Source organism: Salvia splendens, chromosome 15, assembly GCF_004379255.2.
Source record: "Salvia splendens isolate huo1 chromosome 15, SspV2, whole genome shotgun sequence".
NCBI lineage: Eukaryota > Viridiplantae > Streptophyta > Magnoliopsida > Lamiales > Lamiaceae > Salvia > Salvia splendens.
The window spans coordinates 7,911,998-7,933,505 of NC_056046.1; the positions used below are offsets into that span (position 1 = coordinate 7,911,998).

The window sequence follows — 21,508 nt, forward strand, 5'->3', positions numbered from 1 at the left end:
TTAAAATTTGCTAAATACAAAGCCTAGTATGATAATCGACTCAAAACTTAAATAAATAGTACTCTTAATTAAGAAATTATAAGCATGTGAATTTTAGCTCTCGGTTTTCTTAGGTTCTTAAAGCTCAAGTTATTGTTTCCCAAAGTGTGAGTCGCAACCCACAGCAAGACCACCTACGAAAATAACGACTTGATTTTGATTTTCAATGTATTTTATAAATATAGATATTCTCAGTATATATGACATCATATGATCTTGATCATTTTGTAGCAAAATAGACACAAAATACATGTTATATTCTATGTCAATGTCAAAACAATTATGCGACATCAATTTCTTGGTATTGTGAACGTAATGTGTATTTTGGAATTGAAAAGTCATTTAAATTATTACATTAATTTGTAAAATTCGTCTAAATTTAACATCGGAGCAAAAATTGTGTATGTAAAGTTGGGTTGGATTTAAGCCCATCTGATCGGCCCAAAGGATGATTATGGGAAATTATTTATGGCCCACTAAAAGCAAGGTTGCACCAAAATTAGATGATCTCACACCACTCTCTGAAAAGGGTCAAAAAAAACACTAACAACAACAAATTGTAAGTGTTATCTGTCTCAAAACAAACAGTAATACACACAAACATTCTCTATGCCTCACATTTGTAGACAACAAACTTCTCCATAGGAACTCTGCATGACCCACAAATCTTTGTTTTCTCAGCCAATCCTTCTTCATATTCTACCACTTCGTCATGCTTGCACCCCCTACCGTCACCCGGACCCTCGAGGGCGCCCGCCAAGCCTGTCACCGTCTCATTTCCACGCCACATCTGCAAGGCCTCGAGGCCTTGCTCTAGCACTCCTTGCTCGAGCATCACCACGTCTTTTGACCACCCCTTCCCAATCACCCCCCATCCATCTTTGCTCCCCGAATCCAGCAGCTCCCCCACCCGGGCTGCAATCTCATCACATCTGCCAGCCCGGCCCTGCTGCCCTATCGATCTTTTTAAGGTCTCGAGCCTAAACCAGAAGAAATCTACACTGCTGAGAGTGATGGAACTGCTCAAATCTTCTTGATCAATGGTGTGTATGATGCTCCTTACATTTTCACCAGGATTCTTGCACCTGACATATACTGCTTCAAGATCGAACCCTAAAGCTTGTATTTTCTTGATCTTTTTGCTGAAGTTTCTGATCCAATCAATGTTGTCACTACCATAAATGCAGAGGTTCCTGCCTTGCTCAATCTGAAAGTTCACAACATAAAGTGTTAAGGCAAATGCACATTGCTTAAAGTGAGAACTTCACTAATTCAGACAGTCTCTTACCCATTGAGACAATAAGGGGCTGATCCCATCAACCAAGAGGCCTACTGTCCTATTTGCTTGCTCCCACAGCACTTTTTCCCTCTCACTTGTGAAGGGAAAAGCTCTAGGCCCCCATATCCACACCATATCCATCGCGTTTGTGTTGGAAACCAGACCATCTTCGTTCAACACGACCAAAACCGGATCATCTCCGAGTCCCCACTCCTGCTTGAAGAAGCTCACAACAGCTGGATGCAGCGACCACGGCCTTCGGACACAGAGCCATGGCACGCGACTTGAGAAGAACTCGAAGCTCGTCTTAGCAGCTGAGCTTCACCCGTTTGTAGACAGAACTGGGGTCCACAGCACCACACAATCCTCTGCACCAGTTGTTTGCTGTACTAGAAAATATGCTTTGTCTAAAGGGAGCAGATCAGGCTTTGTGATCAAGAGCAGAACTATCTTACTCTTCAATTCAAGAATGCCAATCTGTTTTAATTCAAATAGTAATTACTAATTTATCCGAATTCTTAAAAGATTTGGTAAAAAAACTCACCTTTTTTGAAGAATAATCCTTGAAAGGAAACTCATCCTGCCAAGAGAAGAAGGCGTGCAGCGCCTTCTGATTGTCTCCCTTCTCCTTAAACACATGAAGCAGCTTCTCATACAGCCTTCTTTCTGCAAGAAAACAGCCTTAGATTTCCCAAACTAAGCAAAGATGAAACATAGTTTCAACACAAATAAGCAACCTATTTGCTGCTGGCATGTATCAATACATTCTCCAAGATCATTGCACAAACAGCTCAACTTGTTGCCTAAACTGTAAAGCCCCCATGCTGCTACAACAGCTCTGTCTGAACACCTGCAGAGAGAGATGGAGAGAGTTTACATGTCTCTTAAACTGAAACGACATGAAAAACAACAGAAAACAGAAACATGGAATGGAAAGAACATGCACTTGCTCAAGGCTAAAGTTTCTCAAGTCCGCAATCTGTGAAAAGCAAACCAGTAAGCTTCTACAGATATGGTGCGACAAACCGGCTCCTCTGATGCAGATAGATCATAGTCGAAGAACGTGTCTTGATCAAAATCCTACAACAAAAAAACAAAAGAACATGTGTAATGCAGCAGGTGAAGTTGGGACAAAATCAAGAAAACTACAATGCAGAAGGCAACCTACGATTGGATTCTCTGTCATGCAGCTGAAAATGGCCTCTACTAGAGTCAGCAGCAGGTCGGGATCGAGCTGCTGCTGATCATCAGGGTCGTGCGTGAGCACGATCTCCCTTATTAGAAAATCATCAACATTTCTTGTAGGTGAAGAAGCATGATGCATGAATTTATCAATCAATCAAAAATGATGCTTGTTGTGGTGGAGAGAAGCAAAGATCCTCATTTGAAGAGAACAAGCAGCAGCCCTTTTTGCAAGATTCCATCTTGTGTAATCTTGAAGAAACAATATCAAATTTTGTACTGCCATTTTTACATTATGGCTTAAGACACTATACTTAGTTGAGGCTTCACTTTGGTAAGAATTGTTTTTTTGGGGGGCCCTTTTTCTTTTTTTGTTGTAAGTTAACTTTAGCTTTGGAATCTGTTGATTAAAGCTGGTGCTGCAATGCCAAATTTGGGTGAGGAAACTCACGATATTTATGGGTGAAACAAGTGGAATCTAGGGTTAGGGCCAGAGGACGCTCCCGGGGTCCGGCCCGGCCTAGGGTTAATTGGTTCGGGACGGACATTTTTTTGCCTATTTTTACCCATTTCTTCAACATTCTTCCACCAATTTCTCCATTTCTATCCTTTAAATTATTTCAATATTTTTTCTAGGCCTTGTAATTTTTATTCTCTAGGGCTTAATAATTTTTTTTTAGGATTTATAATTTTGTTTTTTCGACTGAACAATGTATTTTCCTGGTTTGAATTGTTCAACTATTGGTAAAATAAGTTGAAGTTGTGAATAGTGCAATTTTGGTTTGAATTGTTCAACGTATTGCATTTACGAGTAAAATAAGTTGAAGTTGTGAATATTGCAATTGATTAGCTGTGGCCCCGGGTTGGGGCTTGCAGGGTTATAGCAGTTGTGACCTGATATTCAAATTTAAGGAAATGGTGATGTGGAAGGGACTTAGGGCTTGATTCCTGGCCAGGGTTAAGGATGCCCTAAGAACCCGTGCCGCTCGAGGAAGGGTCATCTTCCTTCGGACGGAGGGAGTATTTCTTTGTAAGATTAAGAATTTACTGGAAATCTGTACGTGTTTTAGTATAATTCGAACAATTCATAAATTTGTTTGAAAATGAAAATGAAGTGTAGTGCACATATTGAGTTGAATTTTTATTCAATGTATGGCGGCTTAGGGTTTAGCTTAATTTTTTTTTCCCATGTGTCGATTTAGTTACGAATAGAAGAAAGACGTCTCATTGTGATAAATGATGGGTGTTGCTTGTTATGAAAAGAAGAAAGATCTGGTTTGACTCAGAATTAGCTACTGAGATTAATTAGTAGTTGATGAATACGCTACAGGATGCTGTGATTCTCGGAGCAACTGAAGGCTGAGTATCTTAGAAATTCAATTCTTGATTCATATATTTGCTAATTAGTAGGTGTTAAGTATCGACTCATTGTGTCAAAAATATCTACTAGTACTGATATTTTGTCTTGTTTTGTATGATTGTGCCATTTCATAGGCATGGTTTAGTTCCCAGCTGAAGCTGCACTTAAACTTGCTGCTATGGGTGTTCTTGACTCTTGAGTCTAGGTAGGCCTGATTGTAAGCTCTCTTTCTTGGACTTAGAGAATTAGAGAAGTTCATATTCTTTTGAGTTTAATGATATATTGTGATTTAGCAGAGGGATGAAGGAATTGAAATGGTTGCTGATGCTATCTGCTCTGGGATATTTAATGATCTTGGCAGCGCCAACAACGTTGATGTATGGATGAATTTTGATATCCTTGTTGTTTCCTGCATCTGAACTTTTTGCCTTATCATACCTCTACACGTTTCCAGGGAAGCGAGACTGCTCATTGCCAAATCCCCACACATATGTTTGAGAAGGGCTATTTGAGAAACCGGCAAGTGTCTTCTTGTCTGACTAGCTAGCGAAGCTCAGGTGATTCTATCACGGAAAATGCCTTATTGCACTGTGATGTTGTATACATTTGTAGATTTATCCCTGTTGGTGTTCTGCGTTATTGCTCATGAAGATCACTCCACTGAGTGAGGTGGCGAATGGAGGAATGAGATTTCAGTAATAACTCAGAAAACAATCTACTTCAGTCAAAAATTCTAGACATATTTCTATGCACATCACAAATCCATCAAATCACAGAAAGTAAAAAATCAAAAAAGTAAAAAATGAAGCTTTTAAATCTTGATGTAGAGTGTTCTACATCTCCATTATTGATCAGAACCAGTTAGAATACTGTCTTCTGCTTCTTCAAACTATTTACAGGGGTGCTCTGCGTATGTGAGTCGATCTTAAGCATTAGTCGACCCCTGCAATGGTTTCATTCAGGCGACATAATCTTCAAGACTAGCAGCAGTTGATGGCTAAGGATACAGCTTTATTCTGGTTGTGATGATGCTCCTGCAAATCGGACAGTCTTCGAGGTACACTCCACACTCACAACAGGTCTGTTTTGGCACCAAATCCACACACAGTTCAGTGATTTTACTACTTTCTTGAACTGAAATGGCTGCTTTTATTACCTGGTGTCCACAGCCAAAAGCCATGTCTTTCACGTTGCTGAGGCATATGGGACAGATCTATTCAAGAAAACACAATCCCAGCTCATAAACACAAGCTTAAAACAGATATGGATTGTCAGAATCACAAGACACCATGTTTAGGAGGATTCTTCTTACCTTGCTGTCATAAAGAGAGGTGGAAGATGAGGCTGTGCTGTGAGCGGGAGCAGGAGCTGTTGTTTCGTGTGGATCGGGATAGTATGAACCATTTATGTGGAAACTGCTACTCGAGCTGCTGTAAGGACTGTATCGGTTGCTGCTGGAGTTGCTGCCACCCCTCGCTGAGGAAGGCGGCCGCAGAGCAATTCTGCTCGGATCTTGACCTGTTTGCCGGCTGTTCGAAAACAGACAAAGCCACTAATTAGTACACATTTGTCTGAAGGTAAAACGTATCAGGATGATCATGCAGGATCAAAAAATTTGTTTACTTTAAAATGTTGAGCTCTAGTGTAGCTTGGTACTGTGTTGGAATCTCCATAAGAGCAGACAGTGCAAACTCTGCCTCTTTTCTTGATTGCTCCACATTTCTTGACATTATGCCTGTGAAGTTGACAAACTGAAACACCCAATATTGTGAATAATTGGGAAAAAAGAGTAAAATATAGTATACTTATTAATTTGTGATCCATGGATGGGTGGCTTACTTGAAAGTTGTCAAATGCTCTCTGGGGGAGGTTGTCGTCGAACTCCTTCATCATGTCCCAGGGGCCATCGCCGACACCAACGACAACGATGGACAGCGGATAGTAGCTGGCATTGCTTGTCCCAAGATTGTTAGGATTTGAAGAAATGAAATGTGTTTAATTTGCAAGAGGGATTGTCCTTACCTTGCTCTAACAATGGCATCTACTGTTTGTCTCTCTTGATGGCTGAGTTGTCCATATGGAGTGTCAACACTTCTTGTTACCTGAATCATCTCCCATTTTTAGATGAAGATCAAAGTTTTGATTGATGGATGAGAGAGGGAGAGAATTTACTTGTCCATCTGCTATAATGAGGAGAACATGGTATTGGCCACGGCTCTCGTCGACGATGCTCATAGCCATCTCGATAACCGGGGCGAACGACGTCGGCCCAGAAAGGCGAAGCTGGGGGACTAATTCTCTGTATCGCGTCAGGACCTCCTCGAACCCCTCACAAAACCTTCCGTCCCCGTAAAAGCTAAAGACGTCTTGATCGTGTGTCGATGCTATAAAAATGAACTCAGCTAGTAACACGCTTCTCTTTCAACCATGTTATAAATAGTTTAGTCAATGAAAAAAAAGGAAAAAAAAGTACCATCTCCAAATCCGAAACATGGAATCAAATTATCATCATCAAAAGCAGACAAAGTTTTTCCAATGATTGAGATGGCTTGCTCATAGGGATTTGGTCCACTCCCAATTGTGTGTAAGCTTTTCCTATTGAATGATCTTGCCCCTACAATTATCTTCAAATAATTACTAAAAACTAAAAAAATAACTAAATCAAACAAAATTAAAATATAGATGAGAAATTCAACCTGTCCACTCATTGCTCTTAGTAAAATCAATGCCAACTATCAGATTTGATGACTCCAATCCCGACCTAGAAAGAGCTTCCGTAACCTAAGACGAAGACGATACGAAAGATTATTACAAAATGTGAAAAATAAATTCAAAATTATTTTTTCTTAAAAAAAAATTGACTTGGGTTGACTTCATGCTAACCTGATCGAGAGTTTGGTAGTTATCGGCGATTCTCGAGAATTTCCGGTCAAGGCGACGGCGGGGCGGGGAAGGAGTCGGGGGAGGTGGCGCGTAGCTGTAAGCCGCGGGGGCGTGGTGATGGCGTGGGGTGCAGCACGGGTGGCGCGGCGTGGCGGTGTAAGAAGGCGGCTGGCGGAAGGCATATTGATCATGATCAAATGAAGATGAAGAAGTGAAGAATCTTCTTGCACTTGAATTCTTGTTTCCCATCAAATAAACTATCCCAAAAAACAAAATCAGCAAGAACCACATAAAACTGTTTTTTTTATTTATGTGACACTCAACTTCTTTTGCAGGGATTTAGTGCTTTTGTAGAGTTGCATACTTGCTTTTCTATGCAATATAATAGTGCTATATATATGACTTTTTTGTTGGAACAATTCGTGACTTATCCTATTCGTTTACATTTAAGTAGTTTTATGGTTGTTTGGGAATCGCCTAATTCAGATCTAAAATATGTTTCACTTTGTTTAAATTACTAACTTGGAACTCGAGATCACAAAAATGGTTTTATATTCTCATAATAATTAAGGTAATAAAATTTATTATCCTTGAGCTATTATATTATTAAAACCTAATCTCCAAGTATTAACAAAGTGATAATAATTTTTAGTAAGAAGCAAATCTTGAACATGCGAAGACTTGGTGCAGTTTGGTCAACGGAAATAAACTTAATATACATGACTTTTTTTCCTAAAGTTCAATTAACTCTCAAATTAATTTCTAGAAAAGTGATTGTTTTCTATTCACATGCAATTTCCAAGAAACTTTGGCGGTTGGAAAACTGCGACAAGTAGTTTCTCACCATTATACCATGAAATAAATATGGTCAGTCAAAAATTATAAAAGTGTAGTGATTAATTAAAAAGTCGTTTGATTTTGATGCAAGAAATGAGCATCTTGTACGTAATCGTTGAGAGGGCACCACGACAGCCCATTTAGGTCAACTAGCTATCTGCAGTTAAATTTTATTTTATCAATTTCTATATTTTTATATATCACATTGTGAGGAGGAAATGTGTTGTCCATCTTTATCTAATCAGAGGGAATCCAAGAAATTATATGTTATAATGTGGTAGTTACAAATTTGAATGACTTGTTTGTTTGTAGGGATTTTTGGGTCCTACTTAGATATAATCTTCCTTTAGATAAGAAAAAAAGGTTATGTCTATTGATGAAAGTATTCCTAATTAATCATACCTCCCATTTTGTTTCTTTGGGTAATCTCGTTTGAATTTGGGCTATATTTATAATACTACTACTGAATATTGTTTAACTCTTATAATAGTGTCTCATCCATATTTTTATCACCTCGTTTAATTTTTTTTTAATTAGATTCGTCCTTGAATGATAATAATACATTTTGATATTTGTATAATTTGGGCTTCTTGTCTGGGCTTGTATAAGCCCACAAATGGTTTAGGAACTGAAATGACAGGTGAAAGTTGAAACTAGGGGTGAGCAAAAAAACCGGAAACCGAATATCCGAACCAAACCAAACCGAAATTTTGAAATTCGGTTCGGTTATTTCGGTTTTTCGGTTCGGTTTGGTTTTGAAAATAGAAAAATTTCGGTTTTTCGGTTCGGTTCGGTTCGGGCGAAGAAAAAAACCGAATAACCGAATTATATATATTCTATTAATTTAATATATTATATTATATATAATATATAGTATATTATTTTAATAAATTCTACTATATTATATATATTATATGTATTATTAATTTTATATTATATATAAATATTCTATTAGTATATATAAAATAAAATAAATTACACACACATATATATATTAATATTATATTTATTTTTTCGGGTTTTTCGATTTTTTCGGTTTTGTTCGGGTTTTTCGGTTTTTTAAGTTCGGTTTTTGGTTTTTCGGTTTCGGTTTTTCGGTTTTTCGGGTTCGGTTCGGTTTGGATTTTGAACTAAATTCGGTTTTTCGGTTTTGGTTCGGTTTGGACAAAAAACCGAACCGAAACCCGAATGCACACCCCTAGTTGAAACACACAAAACATGTACACTATATGATATAGCCAGGCCTGTTTAATCGGCCGGTTCGGGTTCTACCCGGTCCGGTTGACCAGATACCCGATTACAAATTTTCATGAATCTCGGATCCGGCCGGTTCCGGTTCGGAACCGATCGGGTAAGAACCGATCTGTCCCGGTTCTGAACCGGAACCGATTTATAGTTTTAAATTTTATTTTATTTTAGTAATTCAACATCTAAAAATATAGCAATTAATACCTAAAAATTCAAATAAACACAAGCATAGTATAAATCAACAAGATAACAATATTCACCGTCAAATATTCTAACACCAAAAAATTACAATCTACACACAACAAAATACAAGTATACGACCAATATTCTAATAAAGCAATAATATTCAAAAGACCAAAATCTTAATTACTATATTTTGATTTTAATAAAAAATTGATATACTACCTTCAATAATTCACTTTAAACTTGATTTTTTGTTAATAAAAAAATCTTAATTAATTATGAGTTATCTTTGAAAAAATTAAATCATTTAATTTGAATACATTAAAATAGAAATGAATATATTTTGAATAGGAGCAAATCAACAAATAACTTAGATCTAATAATTTGGTGCGAAAGATTGAAGATAGATCACACAAAAATTAAAAAAATAGTCATTTTGCAAAGGTAGTAATCTCTTTTGCTGATAGGATATCAAAAATATTTAAGAATTATAAAACAAATGAAATATCCTTAGTTTAGTATATTAATAATTTTATAAAATCTAAAATTTAAAATTGATATATTATTCAGTTCCGGATAAGAACCGGTACCGGAACCAGAACCGATTTTCCGGTTCCCGGTTCCTCAATTACTCGATCGATTCCGGTTCCGATTCCGAGTACCCGAGAACCGAAGAACAGGTTAAGCAGGCCTAGATATAGCATATGTGAGCAAGATTTAACAGTATTTAATTAATTGAATATATATTTTGTGTATTTTTGTTTCTTTAAATTAACATTTTGTGTGTATTTTTTCATCCTGTATTTATAATAAATATTCGGCGTTATATCAACTTCAATGTTATATAATCAGTTATTTCAATCTTATTTACATTTTTTAATTTTTATATAATTAAAAATTCGTTATATCAATTTCAATGGAGTATTATATAATGAGTTATTATTTTATATAATTAAAATAATTTGTAATTATATTATGTGAAAATAGTTTATTCATGCAATTAATTTAAATTAATAATAATAAAACAATAAAACTGTAGTAATTTGCCAACCTGTAATCTTTGGCTTACTCACTCTCTCTCTTCCCCATCGCTTTCTCTGTATTGAAAAACAGCAACCTTTGTTGAACGGATCTTCTATAATTTTGTATCCTCTCTTTAATTATTTAATAATAACAATAGGAAAAAAGAATCTCCTTTCCTCACTTCGCAGTAATCAAATCTATGCTGTTCATGCCCAACGACCAATTCACTAGTTCATGTAAGTTTTCTTTTTAAATCTATTTCTCTTTCAGTTATTGATGCGATTTCTAGCTATTCTATAGTATTTTAGCTTAGATTGGTCTTTGTCGAATCCAATTTTCTCCTTTGATTTTGGGCAGTTTTTTTTTGGTCTCCTGAAAGCTATGTAGTGGGTTTTTTTTAGTGAGGGATTTGGGTTATAAAAATTGGTTGAATTATTTGAGATTGGAGTATTAATTATTGACTTTGGGATGTTTTTTTTCTGTGAAAAATTGTTGTTGTGGGGTTTAATTGAATTGGGGAATTTGTGAAAAGCTTCGTCTTTTGGGGTTCATTGCCCTAATTTGATGTGTACTTGTGGGAATTGGGAAGTTCAGTTTAGGGTTTTTTTTGTGGAAATGTGACTGAGATGTGTTGGGCTCTTGTTTATATATAGTACTAATTTTTTAGGCTTGATTTTGGTTCATTGCCTTAATTTGATGTTTACTTGTGGGAATTGGGAAGTTCAGTTTAGGTTTTTTTTTGGTATAAATGTGACTGAGATGTGTTGGGCTCTTGTTTTTATGTAGTACTACTAATTTTCTAGGCTTGATTTCGGTGTGGTTTATGATAGGGTTATCGAAAGAAATTCTCAATAGGTTTTCTTGGTTTTACAGATTGGCAGTTTATGTTTTGAGATGTTAAGGGAAGAAGAGAAAGATCAGGGATCCAGTGTTGGTTGGAAGACGTTCTCGAGGTCGGTCTCATGGACTGAGCGTCCACCGAGGAAATCTAATTCTAATTCACAATGGAATAGCAAGGCGAGGGCGTGTTTGTCGCCTCTTCAGCCTCTTTCTATTGCCCGACCAAGTATTGAAGAATGGCCAAGAGCTGGGTCAGATGATTTAGGTGTATGGCCTGATCCTCCGACTCCCGGTGCAAGGCCTGGATCAAAAACACCGCGCGGAACCTCGAGTTCTGATCTACCTCCAAGAGAGTTTAAGTGCAGGAAGGACAAGCTTGCGTTTTTTGACAAGGAGTGCTCAAGGATTTTGGATCATATATATTTGGGAAGTGACGTGATTGCCAAGAACCGTGAGATCCTCCGCCAGAGAGGGATTACCCATGTGCTGAACTGTGTGGGGTTTGTTTGCCCGGAATATTTCAGGAATGAGCTCGTTTATAAGACCCTTTGGCTACAGGACAGTCCGTCTGAGGATATCACTAGTATTCTCTATGATGTGTTCGATTACTTCGAAGATAATCGTGAACAAGGTGGGCGTGTCCTTGTACACTGTTGTCATGGGGTATCTCGATCAACCTCATTGGTCATTGCATATCTTATGTGGAAAGAAGGGCAGAGTTTTGATGATGCTTTCCAACATGTCAAAACAGCTAGAGGAGTGACTAATCCGAACGTGGGATTCGCTTGCCAACTTTTACAATGCCAGAAGCGTGTGCATGCTTTGCCTGCCAGCCCAACTTCTGTTCTTAGAATGTATCGTATGGCACCTCACTCACCTTATGACCCCCTTCATCTTGTACCGAAAATGTTATGTGAAGCAGAAGCCAACAGGCTCGATTCCCGTGGAGCATTCATAATTCACATTCCTTCTGCTTTATATATCTGGATAGGGAAGCACTGCTCCTCAGTGATGTCTGACAATGCAAGGGCAGCTGCTTCCCAAATTATTCGTTACGAGAGGGTTAAAGGTCCAGTTATGTTCATCAACGAAGGTGAAGAGACAGTTGAATTTTGGGATGCTTTTAGCCATAGGAAAGGTCTGGCTGAAGGCTGTCATGTGAAACCTGTGGAGATAAAGGGGCTCTCTGCAGGGGTTGACATGTCTACTACTGTTCCATGTCTGAATCAAAGGAAACTTGATGAGTATGATTTGGATTTTGATATCTTCCACATGGCACTTTCTGGTGGGGTCATACCGCCTTGTCCATCATCTGAAACAGGATCCGAGACATGTATTCCTTCCCGAGAGAATGGTTGGAACAGATTAAGAAGTAAGTTTACAGATGGCACTATGAAGGAATTTGCAACAGATTCTGTTGTCTTGCAGGGATGTGATAAAGTTGAACCGGTAGATATGTGTTCAGTGAAAGACACTGTCTCGTCTGCTGATATATCGAGCTCTTCGAGTATGAAGAATGATTCCCAGGATTCATTCGCTTCTTGTGTATCCAGTAGCCTAGGTTCTGATACTTCTCTAGTGGAATCTCCACCGTTCAATCTGGTGGATTCTTTTTCTTCATTCTTTGTTAGTAAACCGAAATCGAACTCAACGTCGCCGTCAATCTCACCTTCAACATCTGATTATTCAAGTTCATTTAGCTTCTCTCCATCGTCCTCTAATTTGTCTGACTCATCATTTGTATCTGCTCAACCATCGCCTCACACACTTGGATCAAGTGATAGTGATCATAGTAAAAGAGGTCCTACAGAGGAATGTCTTCGTTGTGTAGCTGAAAGTACATGTTTACGTGACATCGCAACTTCTCCTCTATCAGGAGAAGCAACCTTCCCTTGTCATGTTTCAAGAGCCGCTGGTTTATGTTCATCCTCTGGACAGAGTTTGCCCTCCCTTGCAGAGCGTAGAGGTAGCAGTCTTCCTTCTCGGATGATCTTGGCCTCCATCGATGAGGAGTCTCATGTTTCAGAAAATTTGCCAAGATTCTTGGAAGATGATGCCTTCAAGGATGTTGACTGCGAAAACTCCCATCCTGGCGTTTCTCTGGAAAGTACAAAGGAAGAACCTATTCGAGATGCAAACGGCCATGTTGCTGATGTTGACTGTCCAACCACATCTCCAGTTGAAAAGAAGTATGACATTTCATGTTACAGCGGATGATTTGACAGATAAAAAAACATTAACTACTAATCTAGGAGTATCATTTAAGTCATCTTCTATGCATAAATTGGACATGCTTTAGGCATCTTTAGTTCTAGATCAGTTTGTAGTATACTTTTTCTCCTACAAAGCTTTCTACTCAAATTTCCGTATTCCTTTTATGTGTGGATAGGGTGTAATGGGACATTGAAGGGAAGTCATAGTTAGATGACTCAGTACAAAAGTCATAATTTTCTCTTGAGGAGGCTTTCGGCATAGGTGCTCTAGTTAAGGTAACGTAATCCTCATCTAAACTTATTACACATGCATTGACCATGTTAGGCTGAAAAACTTATATGTACACGCTGGGTGGGGAATGTATTGTGAGCAATCTAAGTCGTAGATCGTACCTGTGTTTTTTATCATCTATTTTAACCTAAGAAACTGGTGCTCTACTAATCACAATTATCAGTATATGCAAACCAAATCTAGAATTTTCTATATGGGTATCTACTACTTAAAGCTTCCTGAGTGCTTAATATTGAGGATGCCCCTTTCTTAATATGTCGAAATTTTGTAGATGTGTGTATATATGTGTGAGAGATGTATGTCTAATGAATAATAAATGTGAAATATTTGTTTTGTCTAAGTAAGAGAGTTTGTTTTAATGCATGTATAGTGTTAAGTGTTAACCATACATATGCATTATATGAATCTCTAACATAAATGACCAGCAATTCAAGTCGGATGGACACATAGATGTTAGATTAGTAATATTGATGACAATCTATTGTGCAGTGGCTAAGTTCTTGAATTTGCCTTTTTCATGTCTTCCCAGATAGTCAAGGAAGGTGAAGAACCATTGTAGCTCCTCAAGCATCTGGCGTGCTTCTTGTTAGACAAGTATCTAGATAGTGGGATCGAGCAACGATGAGAACCACCGTACAGGTAGGCAGCATCTTTATTTTTTTCTCTTTCCAACCTTTGATCACAGCTCTAATGTTGACAGCTCTAATGAGTTGCAGTGGCATCCCAAAGCAGGAGATGTAATGACAATTCATTTTTAATTCTAAAAACAGGGAATAATTGTGTATGTCTATACGAAGGATTTTATACTACAAGTCTTCATGTAATAAGTGCTATACCACCCTTTCTATAATCATCTTCGTCTAATTATGTCGCCGTCTCTCTCGCCATACAAGGATTTTGAGCTATGATTTTACTATATTAGTGTTGTCTGCATTCAAGTATTTTATTTATTCTTCGAATGGTTCTTGATTTCAAGGTCTACTAATCCATGCTTCTGCTGTTCTTGAAATATGATGCTCTTGAAATACTTCTGCAAATCCATGATTTAGAGGTCTCTTGCTGCAAATATTATCTAGATTTTTTGCCCTATTTGGATCAGAAATCATGCTAGTGAAAACTGCACAAATTCACATTGTTCCATGTCCAATTCTTGAAATTTGTAATGGTATGTAGACTATGTTCCTCTTTATTAGAAGAGAGTAAAATTAAATGATTTTGTTGACCACTTATAATATGGAGTATGTAGTATGCAGTGACGCAATTGTTACAATTATTTCATTATTGTGAAAGGTGATGCACTTGCCCCAATTGAGGGAATATTCAAAATGCCTAGAGGAATCTTAATAGTTATATAAAAACATTAAAGCAAATAAAGTGCATGGGCACGATCAAAAATTGTACAATTAAGATTCAAATTTGTGATCTTTTTGTTACGATATCTCCTTCTAGCCAAATCTTACACTTATCATTAAGCTAAGGAAATTATCCATTTTCATAATAGTTAATGCATTGTTTTTTCTTGCACGCCTTTTCTTATGATTTTTTTGTAGGAAGCTTTCATTCAGCTAACATAGTCAAGGCTTGTATTAAAAGTTCTAAATCAATTTGGCTACACATTTTCATTATTAGAATCCTTTTGTCGATTGTTGTCATGCGACTCACACTAGTATAAATAAATATTTCCATCACACGATATCATTAAATGCCTAGATATACGTTATACTTAAATATGCTTATATAGAAACATTTTTTTGAACAAAATATCAAATTGAGTTGACCTAACGTTAAATATACACATCAATATAATCCCATATTTCCACCCTTCCATTTCATTTCCTCCAATCATTTTTTCCTTATATCTAACTTGATCCTCGAGTGTATATATCGTCTTGAAAGAAATAATTAAAATAGACTTTAACAAGCCACGCGCTAACATAATTTGACTTTATATATTTATTCAATATTTTATTTTTTAACTGAAAAAAATCTCACAAATAAAAAGAATTTAAAGACTCCTATATCACCAAAATCATGGTACCAAATTAAATGTATTCACTAAAATCAAAGCATATCATAAAAAAAATCTTCCATCATCTACTGACGAATAGTATGGAGCAGCCATATAAGGACATGATAAGGTCATTTTCAAGATCAATAGCAAACTTATGTAACCATATTCAATCTAGAAACCATAGTTTATCTTTATTAGTTATCATTACAAAACTTAGAATATCCCATATTAATTCTCGCTTTGTTCATATTTTGCCGCCTTCTTTGGTCTTCCTCAGTTCAAGGATCTCTCTGTCACGCCCGCATTTCCTAAGGATAGGAAGTACGGTGGACCGCGACTAGGGGAGGAGTAAAGAAGCGGGGAAGAAAGGGGGAACGAGAATATTTGACCCGAAAACATTTAGTAAAAGGAAATTCAATTCAAAACAAAGTACTGTGACGACATTCTTGAGTTAAAGTATTCAGAGTTTTAAATGAAAACATCGTGACGGTTTACAAGCAGCGGAAAAGACCAAAAGACAGATGATGCCGGGTATGACGACACGACACCATCCAAAAGATAAAAACACCCTTTGGCTTTAACTGCTCAACATCCGTCCTCCCCATCGCCGCTCAACCTGCACATTAAGAAAACAACATGCAGGGCTGAGTACTTATTGCACTCAGTGGACACACGCCAAAAACATAGTTTGTCATGCCATAACAGTGTAACATTGGGGTTTTGAGTGTAATGAAAATAACCCAAGTACACAAAAATACATTTCATAAATTCGACTGCGCAGTCATTTTCCGATATTGCCACCCTTATTCCCTCAATCATACACTATCTGATCCAAACCATGACAAGGGGCGTGGCCACACCCCAGGTCATCTAGACCGGCCAACTTGCTCTCAGATGGCACCCAGTCTCGTGTACACTAGCCTGAGGGTTCGCAGCCCAACAGACCCGAATTCGATTAAACATATGTGGTAAACCACTTCAGATAGGTTTCAAAACAAAACAATTGGCAAGACAAACACTTCACCTCCATAAACATTTCCGGAACAAAGTCCGTATTTAAAGATAACCCACATAAAAGTAGGGTAGAAAAGCCCACCTCGATTGCTTAGCTTTTAAAACAGTTCCCTTCAACCACACTTTCCTCGAAAAAGATCACCCTTTTGAAAGATAAATAATATCATGATTAGAGTCAGGGTAAACGAGGTTTAAACGACAATGCATGATTCCTACGTGGACGACTTCAACATCTAGCACGTTACACGTACATACACTTAACAACATATTACAAAACAAACACACAAAGTCACACGTTCGAAACACACCCCGCACGCAAACGGCGTACCCAAAACGCGCACACGACACCCGAACACAGCACTCCAAGTCCTGGCATACCCTTACTGTGCAACGGCTCACTTGGCTCGGAAAAGGTTCGGAAAAAGCTCGGAAAAAGGATCGGCGTCTCGGCCTGGCTCGGTGTCTCGGCCGCCTGGCTCGGCACCTCGGCCGACCGTCTCGGCCGCCTGGCTCGGCACCTCGGCCGACCATCTCGGCCGCCTGGCTCGGCACCTCGGCCGACCGTCTCGGCCGCCTGGCTCGGCACCTCGGCCGACCGTCTCGGCCGCCTGGCTCGGCACCTCGGCCGCCTGTCTCGGCACAGCTCGGCACCTGTCTCGGCACAGCTCGGCACTTGTCTCGGCATAGCTCGGCACCTATCTCGGCACAGCTCGGCACCTGTCTCGGCATAGCTCGGCACCTGTCTCGGCTCAGCTCGGCACCTGTCTCGGCACAGCTCGGCACCTCGGCCGACCATCTCGGCCGTCCGGCTCGGCACCTCGGCCGACCGTCTCGGCCGCCTGTTCGGCACCTCGGCCGACCATCTCGGCCGTCCGGCTCGGCACCTCGACCGACCGTCTCGGCCGCCTGCTCGGCACCTCGGCATCTTATGCTCGGCACCTCGGCCGTCTGTTCGGCACCTCGGCCATCTGTTCGGCACCTCGGCCGCTGGTTCCGTGTACACTCACTTTCCTTCAACTTCCGATTCTCAAACCCTATACGACATTCCCACCACGTATTCTACGTCCCAAAACACACCCAAACACCTGGGATCGTCCCTTCAAAACTTCCCACCAGCCTGCCCTAGGCCGGACCCTAGATCTCTCGGCCAACCCACACAAAACCCTTGAGCCAAACACAGATTTTCCCGAGCCATCTCTTGGCCAAACACACCCACATTCAACACAAAAACATAACACTCAGAAACCCAACCATTGCACATGAAAACATCACCCAGAACACACCACACGCAGAACTGCGCAGTTTACTTGCAAAAATCATAATAAATTCATACGACATCCAATGAAGCTGAAAATTACACACCACACAGAAGACACACCAAAGTTTATACAGTTAAAAAAATCGTACCAAAAGGAGGTCGTTTGCTCAGTCAAAAAGGGGTCGGAACCCACTGTCAGTTATCACCGAAAACATGTTCAACACAAGCACATAGCCACAAATCCTACTCAACATCTAACCCAACCAAAAACGTCCTATATGCATGAGTTTTCGAATTAAACAAGGGTTAGGGGTTACCTTCCCCGGATGGTTCAAACGAAACGCAAAAGCTTTACTTCCTTTTCCGACTCCGATTCACGACGAAGGAGGGTATCACCTTGAGGAATTCAAGACGATGATGAGAGGGAGTGAATGAAAAAGATGAGAACCGAGAGGGAGAAGGAGAGAGGGAGCTTACCGGTGTTGAGAGCAATTGCAAGAGAGAAAAGAGAGAAAACGATGTGGGGAGAGATTGGAAAGGGAATGATGTATCGGTTAAGAGGGAGTGGGGGAGGTTGAGAAATTAGTGGGGAGGGGGTGAGAAACCGAGAGAGAGAGAGAGAGAGAGAGATTTAATTTTAATTAGGATTTTTAAAAACATGGCTTAATTAATTATTTAATTACATTTAATTTGCCTAGGTAGAAAATACCACATCCACAACAATCAAATAAACACAAAATATTTTCCACACCAAATTTTAAACACAAAAACATAGAAAAGAATTTCATCCTTAATTAAAAGAATAAAATTCCACAAATTTTCGGGTATTACATTCCTCCCACCTTAACAAAAATTTCGTCCCGAAATTTGTTAGATTACTCAAACAGTTCTGGAAACTTCTCTCTCATCTTATCTTCTGATTCCCATGTTGCCTCCTCGACTCCATGATTCCTCCACCGTACCTTCACCGAAACAACTGACTTATTCCTCAATTCTTGCACTCTTCGATCCACAATGGCCTCGGGCTTCTCCTCATAGCTTAGATCGGGATTTAGGACCATCATTTCTTCTTGGTGAACGATGTGTGTGGGGTCATACACATACTTCCTCAATTGTGACACATGGAAAACGTTGTGCACATTTCCGAAGCTTGGTGGTAGGGCCAATCTGTATGCTACCACGCCGACTCTATCCAAAATCTCGTATGGACCAATAAATCGGGGTCTCAGCTTTCCCTTCACTCCAAAACGAGTTATTCCCTTAGAAGGGGAAACTTTCAGAAAGACCTTTTCTCCGACCTCGAATTGTAAATCGGTCCTTCGAACATCCGCATAAGATTTCTGTCGATCCTGTGCCTCCTTGATCCTCCCACGGATGTGTGATGATATGATGACGTGAATGTTGATGTGAGCTTTTATGTGAGTATGTGTTGGCCTTTTGAATGTTTGAACTTAGGCGTGATAGAATTTCACTAGTGCTTCTTGGACCTAGGATAGATAAGAGCTTTTGGCCTTTGAACACCAGCGGGTTTGGGTTAGAACAGCGATACGTGCATACACTCTCTCTCTCTTCTTCGGTTATGTACTCTGTTTTTATACGCGAGGCGGTTGTTTCTGTTTTTCTATAGATGGCGCGTATGTTCCGAGCCCCGCGACGGAGTGATCGCGATAGACTTAGGGCACAGAGGGTGCTCAGAGATTATAGAGTGTACCGGAAGAAGGATCACGTACCGTTGATCGAGTTCGTGGCACACTTCGACACCCTCTGGAGGGCAGCTCAGGAGTTCGGAGTGACAGAGCATGACGGCATTGAGAAGCTAATAGATTTGCTTCCCGATAGCTGGAAGGAGTGGGCCGAAAGAACGGCGAGGAGGTACACGTGGCATGAGCCCGCTACCGATGACATGGTGGGTGACATGGCTGGCTTTCGGAAAGCCGTGTATTGTGCACTGGTGGACTCTCGAGAGGAGCAGCCCCCACAGGAGGTGGAAGAGAGGGTCGTGTATCAGGACAAGTATGTGAGCATGTACGAGGGTGAACAAGGGTATGAAGATGTTTATGAGGAGGCTCTGCCAGGGAACTCCGAGGAGGACGACGACGAAGACCCGGAGGAAGGGCCTATGGATGAGGATGATAGAGTCGTAGTCTAGAATTAGAATAGTTCGTTGTCTTTTCAGTTTTGCTTTCTGTACGATCTACTCTTGGGAACAATGTTGGCCTTCTTTCTTTTAATGAGAATTTTGATTTTGATTTATATCCTATGTGTTGCATCTTATACTACATGAAGGTTTTATAAGAAAATTTTGAGAAAGTGGTAATTTTGGATGAGAATTGTAGTAACACTTTTTGGATATTGAATCAGAATGCCGCCAAGACGTGCACGCCAACCACGACAAGAACCCCACGTGGAGGCACCACCTCCACCACCTCCACCACCACCACCTCCACCCCCGCCTCAACAAGAAAGGTTCATAGTTACGTTCTCAAGGCAGAATCCCCCAAAATTTGATGGACAAGGAGATCCATCAAAAGCCGAAGAGTGGATACGCAGCCTCGAACGTATTTTCAGGGTTATGGAGTGCACAGATCAGGAGCGCATTGCTTGCGCCACCTTTCAACTATCGGGTGATGCCGATTATTGGTGGGAGACTCGGCAAAGGACTATGAATCCTGCACGCCTGGAAGCGCTAACATGGGAGGAGTTTAAGGTGGAGATTGACAACAAGTATGTCCCAAAGACGTACAGACGGGCCAAGGTGGTAGAGTTCCACACACTAAGCCAAGGCCGAATGACGGTAACCGAGTATGACCGAGCCCTCGCGCAGATGGCACGATATGCGCCCGAGTTGATGGACACCGATGAGAAATGGGCGGTGAAGTTCCGGGCCGGGCTCAGAGATGAGATAAAGGCCGCATTGGCCTGTCGAGGAGAACTCTCCTACTCGGAGATCTTGACTTGTGCACTGGACGTGGAAGATGCACTCCCTAAGCCAAGAGTTGTGGCAACAACAAACGCGACACCTCTACAAGCTCAGCCGGGCCACCAAGAGAAGAGGAGGTGGGATGGTGACCAGGCTCAGTATGGTGGTAAGAGGCCACAACACATGAGGAACCCACCCTACAATGGCGGGAGACAGAATACTTTCCAACCGAGGGCAAACTTTCCGCCGAGGAACCCTCAATGTGGAAGGTGCTTCAAGTACCACGCCGGGGAGTGTCGAGACCCTAGGTGCTTCAACTGTGGTGGGAGTGGCCACTACATCCGAAATTGCCCAAACAAGCACATGGGAACGGGAACGAGACAGAACCAGCTAGGTTTCCGTCCACAATCCCAGGCACTACCTGCACCTCCACCGCAACAACGCCGCCAAGGATTACCATCGCAAGCAAGGGCCTACGCCTTGAAGGGGAAACAGCCGGCAAACGGGAAAGAAACCTTTGAGCAAGGAAACTTGGCAGGTATGGGCACACTTCTAAATATGCCTATAGTTGTCTTGTTTGATACGGGTGCGTCGCATTCCTTTATATCAACGTCTTGTGTGGATACTTTGGAATTACCTACTGTTAAGACCGAACCCACTATGAGTGTGACCTCACCGGTAGGCGGGGCTATAGATATATCCCGATCTTGTGCATGTGTGAACTTTGGAATAGGTGAACTCAGTTTAGTGGCTTATAATTTGCAAGTAATGACGATGGGTAGCGTAGACATAATCTTGGGTATGGATTGGTTAGCGGAGAACCACGTTACCCTTCATTGTAGAGAAAGGAAAATTTCGTTTGAAACCCCCGGAAAAGAGCCGATGAGGTTTCACGGAGTCCCAATGAGCCGACGCAAGTCCATTAT

The 21,508-nt window shown here is 40.3% G+C and overlaps 2 protein-coding genes, 1 long non-coding RNA gene and 1 pseudogene across 10 annotated transcripts; 2 read left to right on the top strand and 2 right to left on the bottom strand.

The window, feature by feature from the left end:
* Positions 1 to 377: 377 nt before the first annotated feature.
* Positions 378 to 2,725, bottom strand: LOC121766653 (annotated as a pseudogene).
* A 667-nt stretch (positions 2,726 to 3,392) lies between these two features.
* Positions 3,393 to 5,165, top strand: LOC121767460. 4 transcript variants are annotated; one of them, XR_006043111.1, is made up of 6 exons: positions 3,393 to 3,557; positions 3,995 to 4,065; positions 4,157 to 4,237; positions 4,315 to 4,417; positions 4,760 to 4,917; positions 5,030 to 5,165. It is a non-coding gene; the product is annotated as an uncharacterized LOC121767460 (long non-coding RNA). The 4 variants fall into 4 exon arrangements; XR_006043110.1 differs by lacking the exon at positions 3,393 to 3,557 and adding an exon at positions 3,569 to 3,906; XR_006043108.1 differs by lacking the exon at positions 3,393 to 3,557 and having other exon boundaries at positions 3,569 to 4,065.
* On the bottom strand, positions 4,551 to 7,140 carry LOC121767459 (E3 ubiquitin-protein ligase RGLG5-like). The gene is made up of 10 exons (XM_042163729.1): positions 6,744 to 7,140; positions 6,557 to 6,641; positions 6,334 to 6,474; positions 6,033 to 6,244; positions 5,883 to 5,962; positions 5,700 to 5,805; positions 5,484 to 5,611; positions 5,173 to 5,389; positions 5,017 to 5,073; positions 4,551 to 4,941 (listed from the first exon to the last, which is right to left on the bottom strand). The coding sequence occupies exons 1-10, from the start codon at positions 7,032 to 7,034 to the stop codon at positions 4,858 to 4,860; spliced, it is 1,401 nt and encodes a 466-aa protein (XP_042019663.1). The 5' UTR covers positions 7,035 to 7,140; the 3' UTR covers positions 4,551 to 4,857.
* Positions 7,141 to 10,090: 2,950 nt separating this feature from the next.
* On the top strand, positions 10,091 to 14,705 carry LOC121768830 (protein-tyrosine-phosphatase MKP1-like). Of its 5 annotated transcripts, none has more exons than XR_006043425.1 (5): positions 10,092 to 10,270; positions 10,908 to 13,063; positions 13,264 to 13,363; positions 13,909 to 14,018; positions 14,356 to 14,705. XR_006043425.1 is itself a non-coding variant. In XM_042165397.1 (3 exons), the coding sequence occupies exons 2-3, from the start codon at positions 10,929 to 10,931 to the stop codon at positions 13,910 to 13,912; spliced, it is 2,139 nt and encodes a 712-aa protein (XP_042021331.1). In that variant the 5' UTR covers positions 10,091 to 10,270; positions 10,908 to 10,928; the 3' UTR covers positions 13,913 to 14,246. The 5 variants fall into 5 exon arrangements, 1 of the variants encoding a protein (XP_042021331.1); XR_006043424.1 differs by lacking the exon at positions 14,356 to 14,705 and adding an exon at positions 14,080 to 14,246; XR_006043423.1 differs by lacking the exon at positions 14,356 to 14,705 and adding an exon at positions 14,096 to 14,246.
* Positions 14,706 to 21,508: the final 6,803 nt, after the last annotated feature.

Excerpts from the sequence above, each read along its gene's own strand:
- LOC121767459 (XM_042163729.1), bottom strand. The coding sequence starts at position 7,034 with ATGTGGTTCTTGCTGATTTTGTTTTTTGGGATAGTTTATTTGATGGGA. Across the intron at positions 6,642-6,743 it reads ACTACCAAACTCTCGATCAG|GTTACGGAAGCTCTTTCTAG; the intron begins GTTAGCATGAAG and ends TCTTCGTCTTAG. Across the intron at positions 5,074-5,172 it reads CCTCTCTTTATGACAGCAAG|ATCTGTCCCATATGCCTCAG; the intron begins GTAAGAAGAATC and ends TTTCTTGAATAG.
- LOC121768830 (XM_042165397.1), top strand. The coding sequence starts at position 10,929 with ATGTTAAGGGAAGAAGAGAAAGATCAGGGATCCAGTGTTGGTTGGAAG.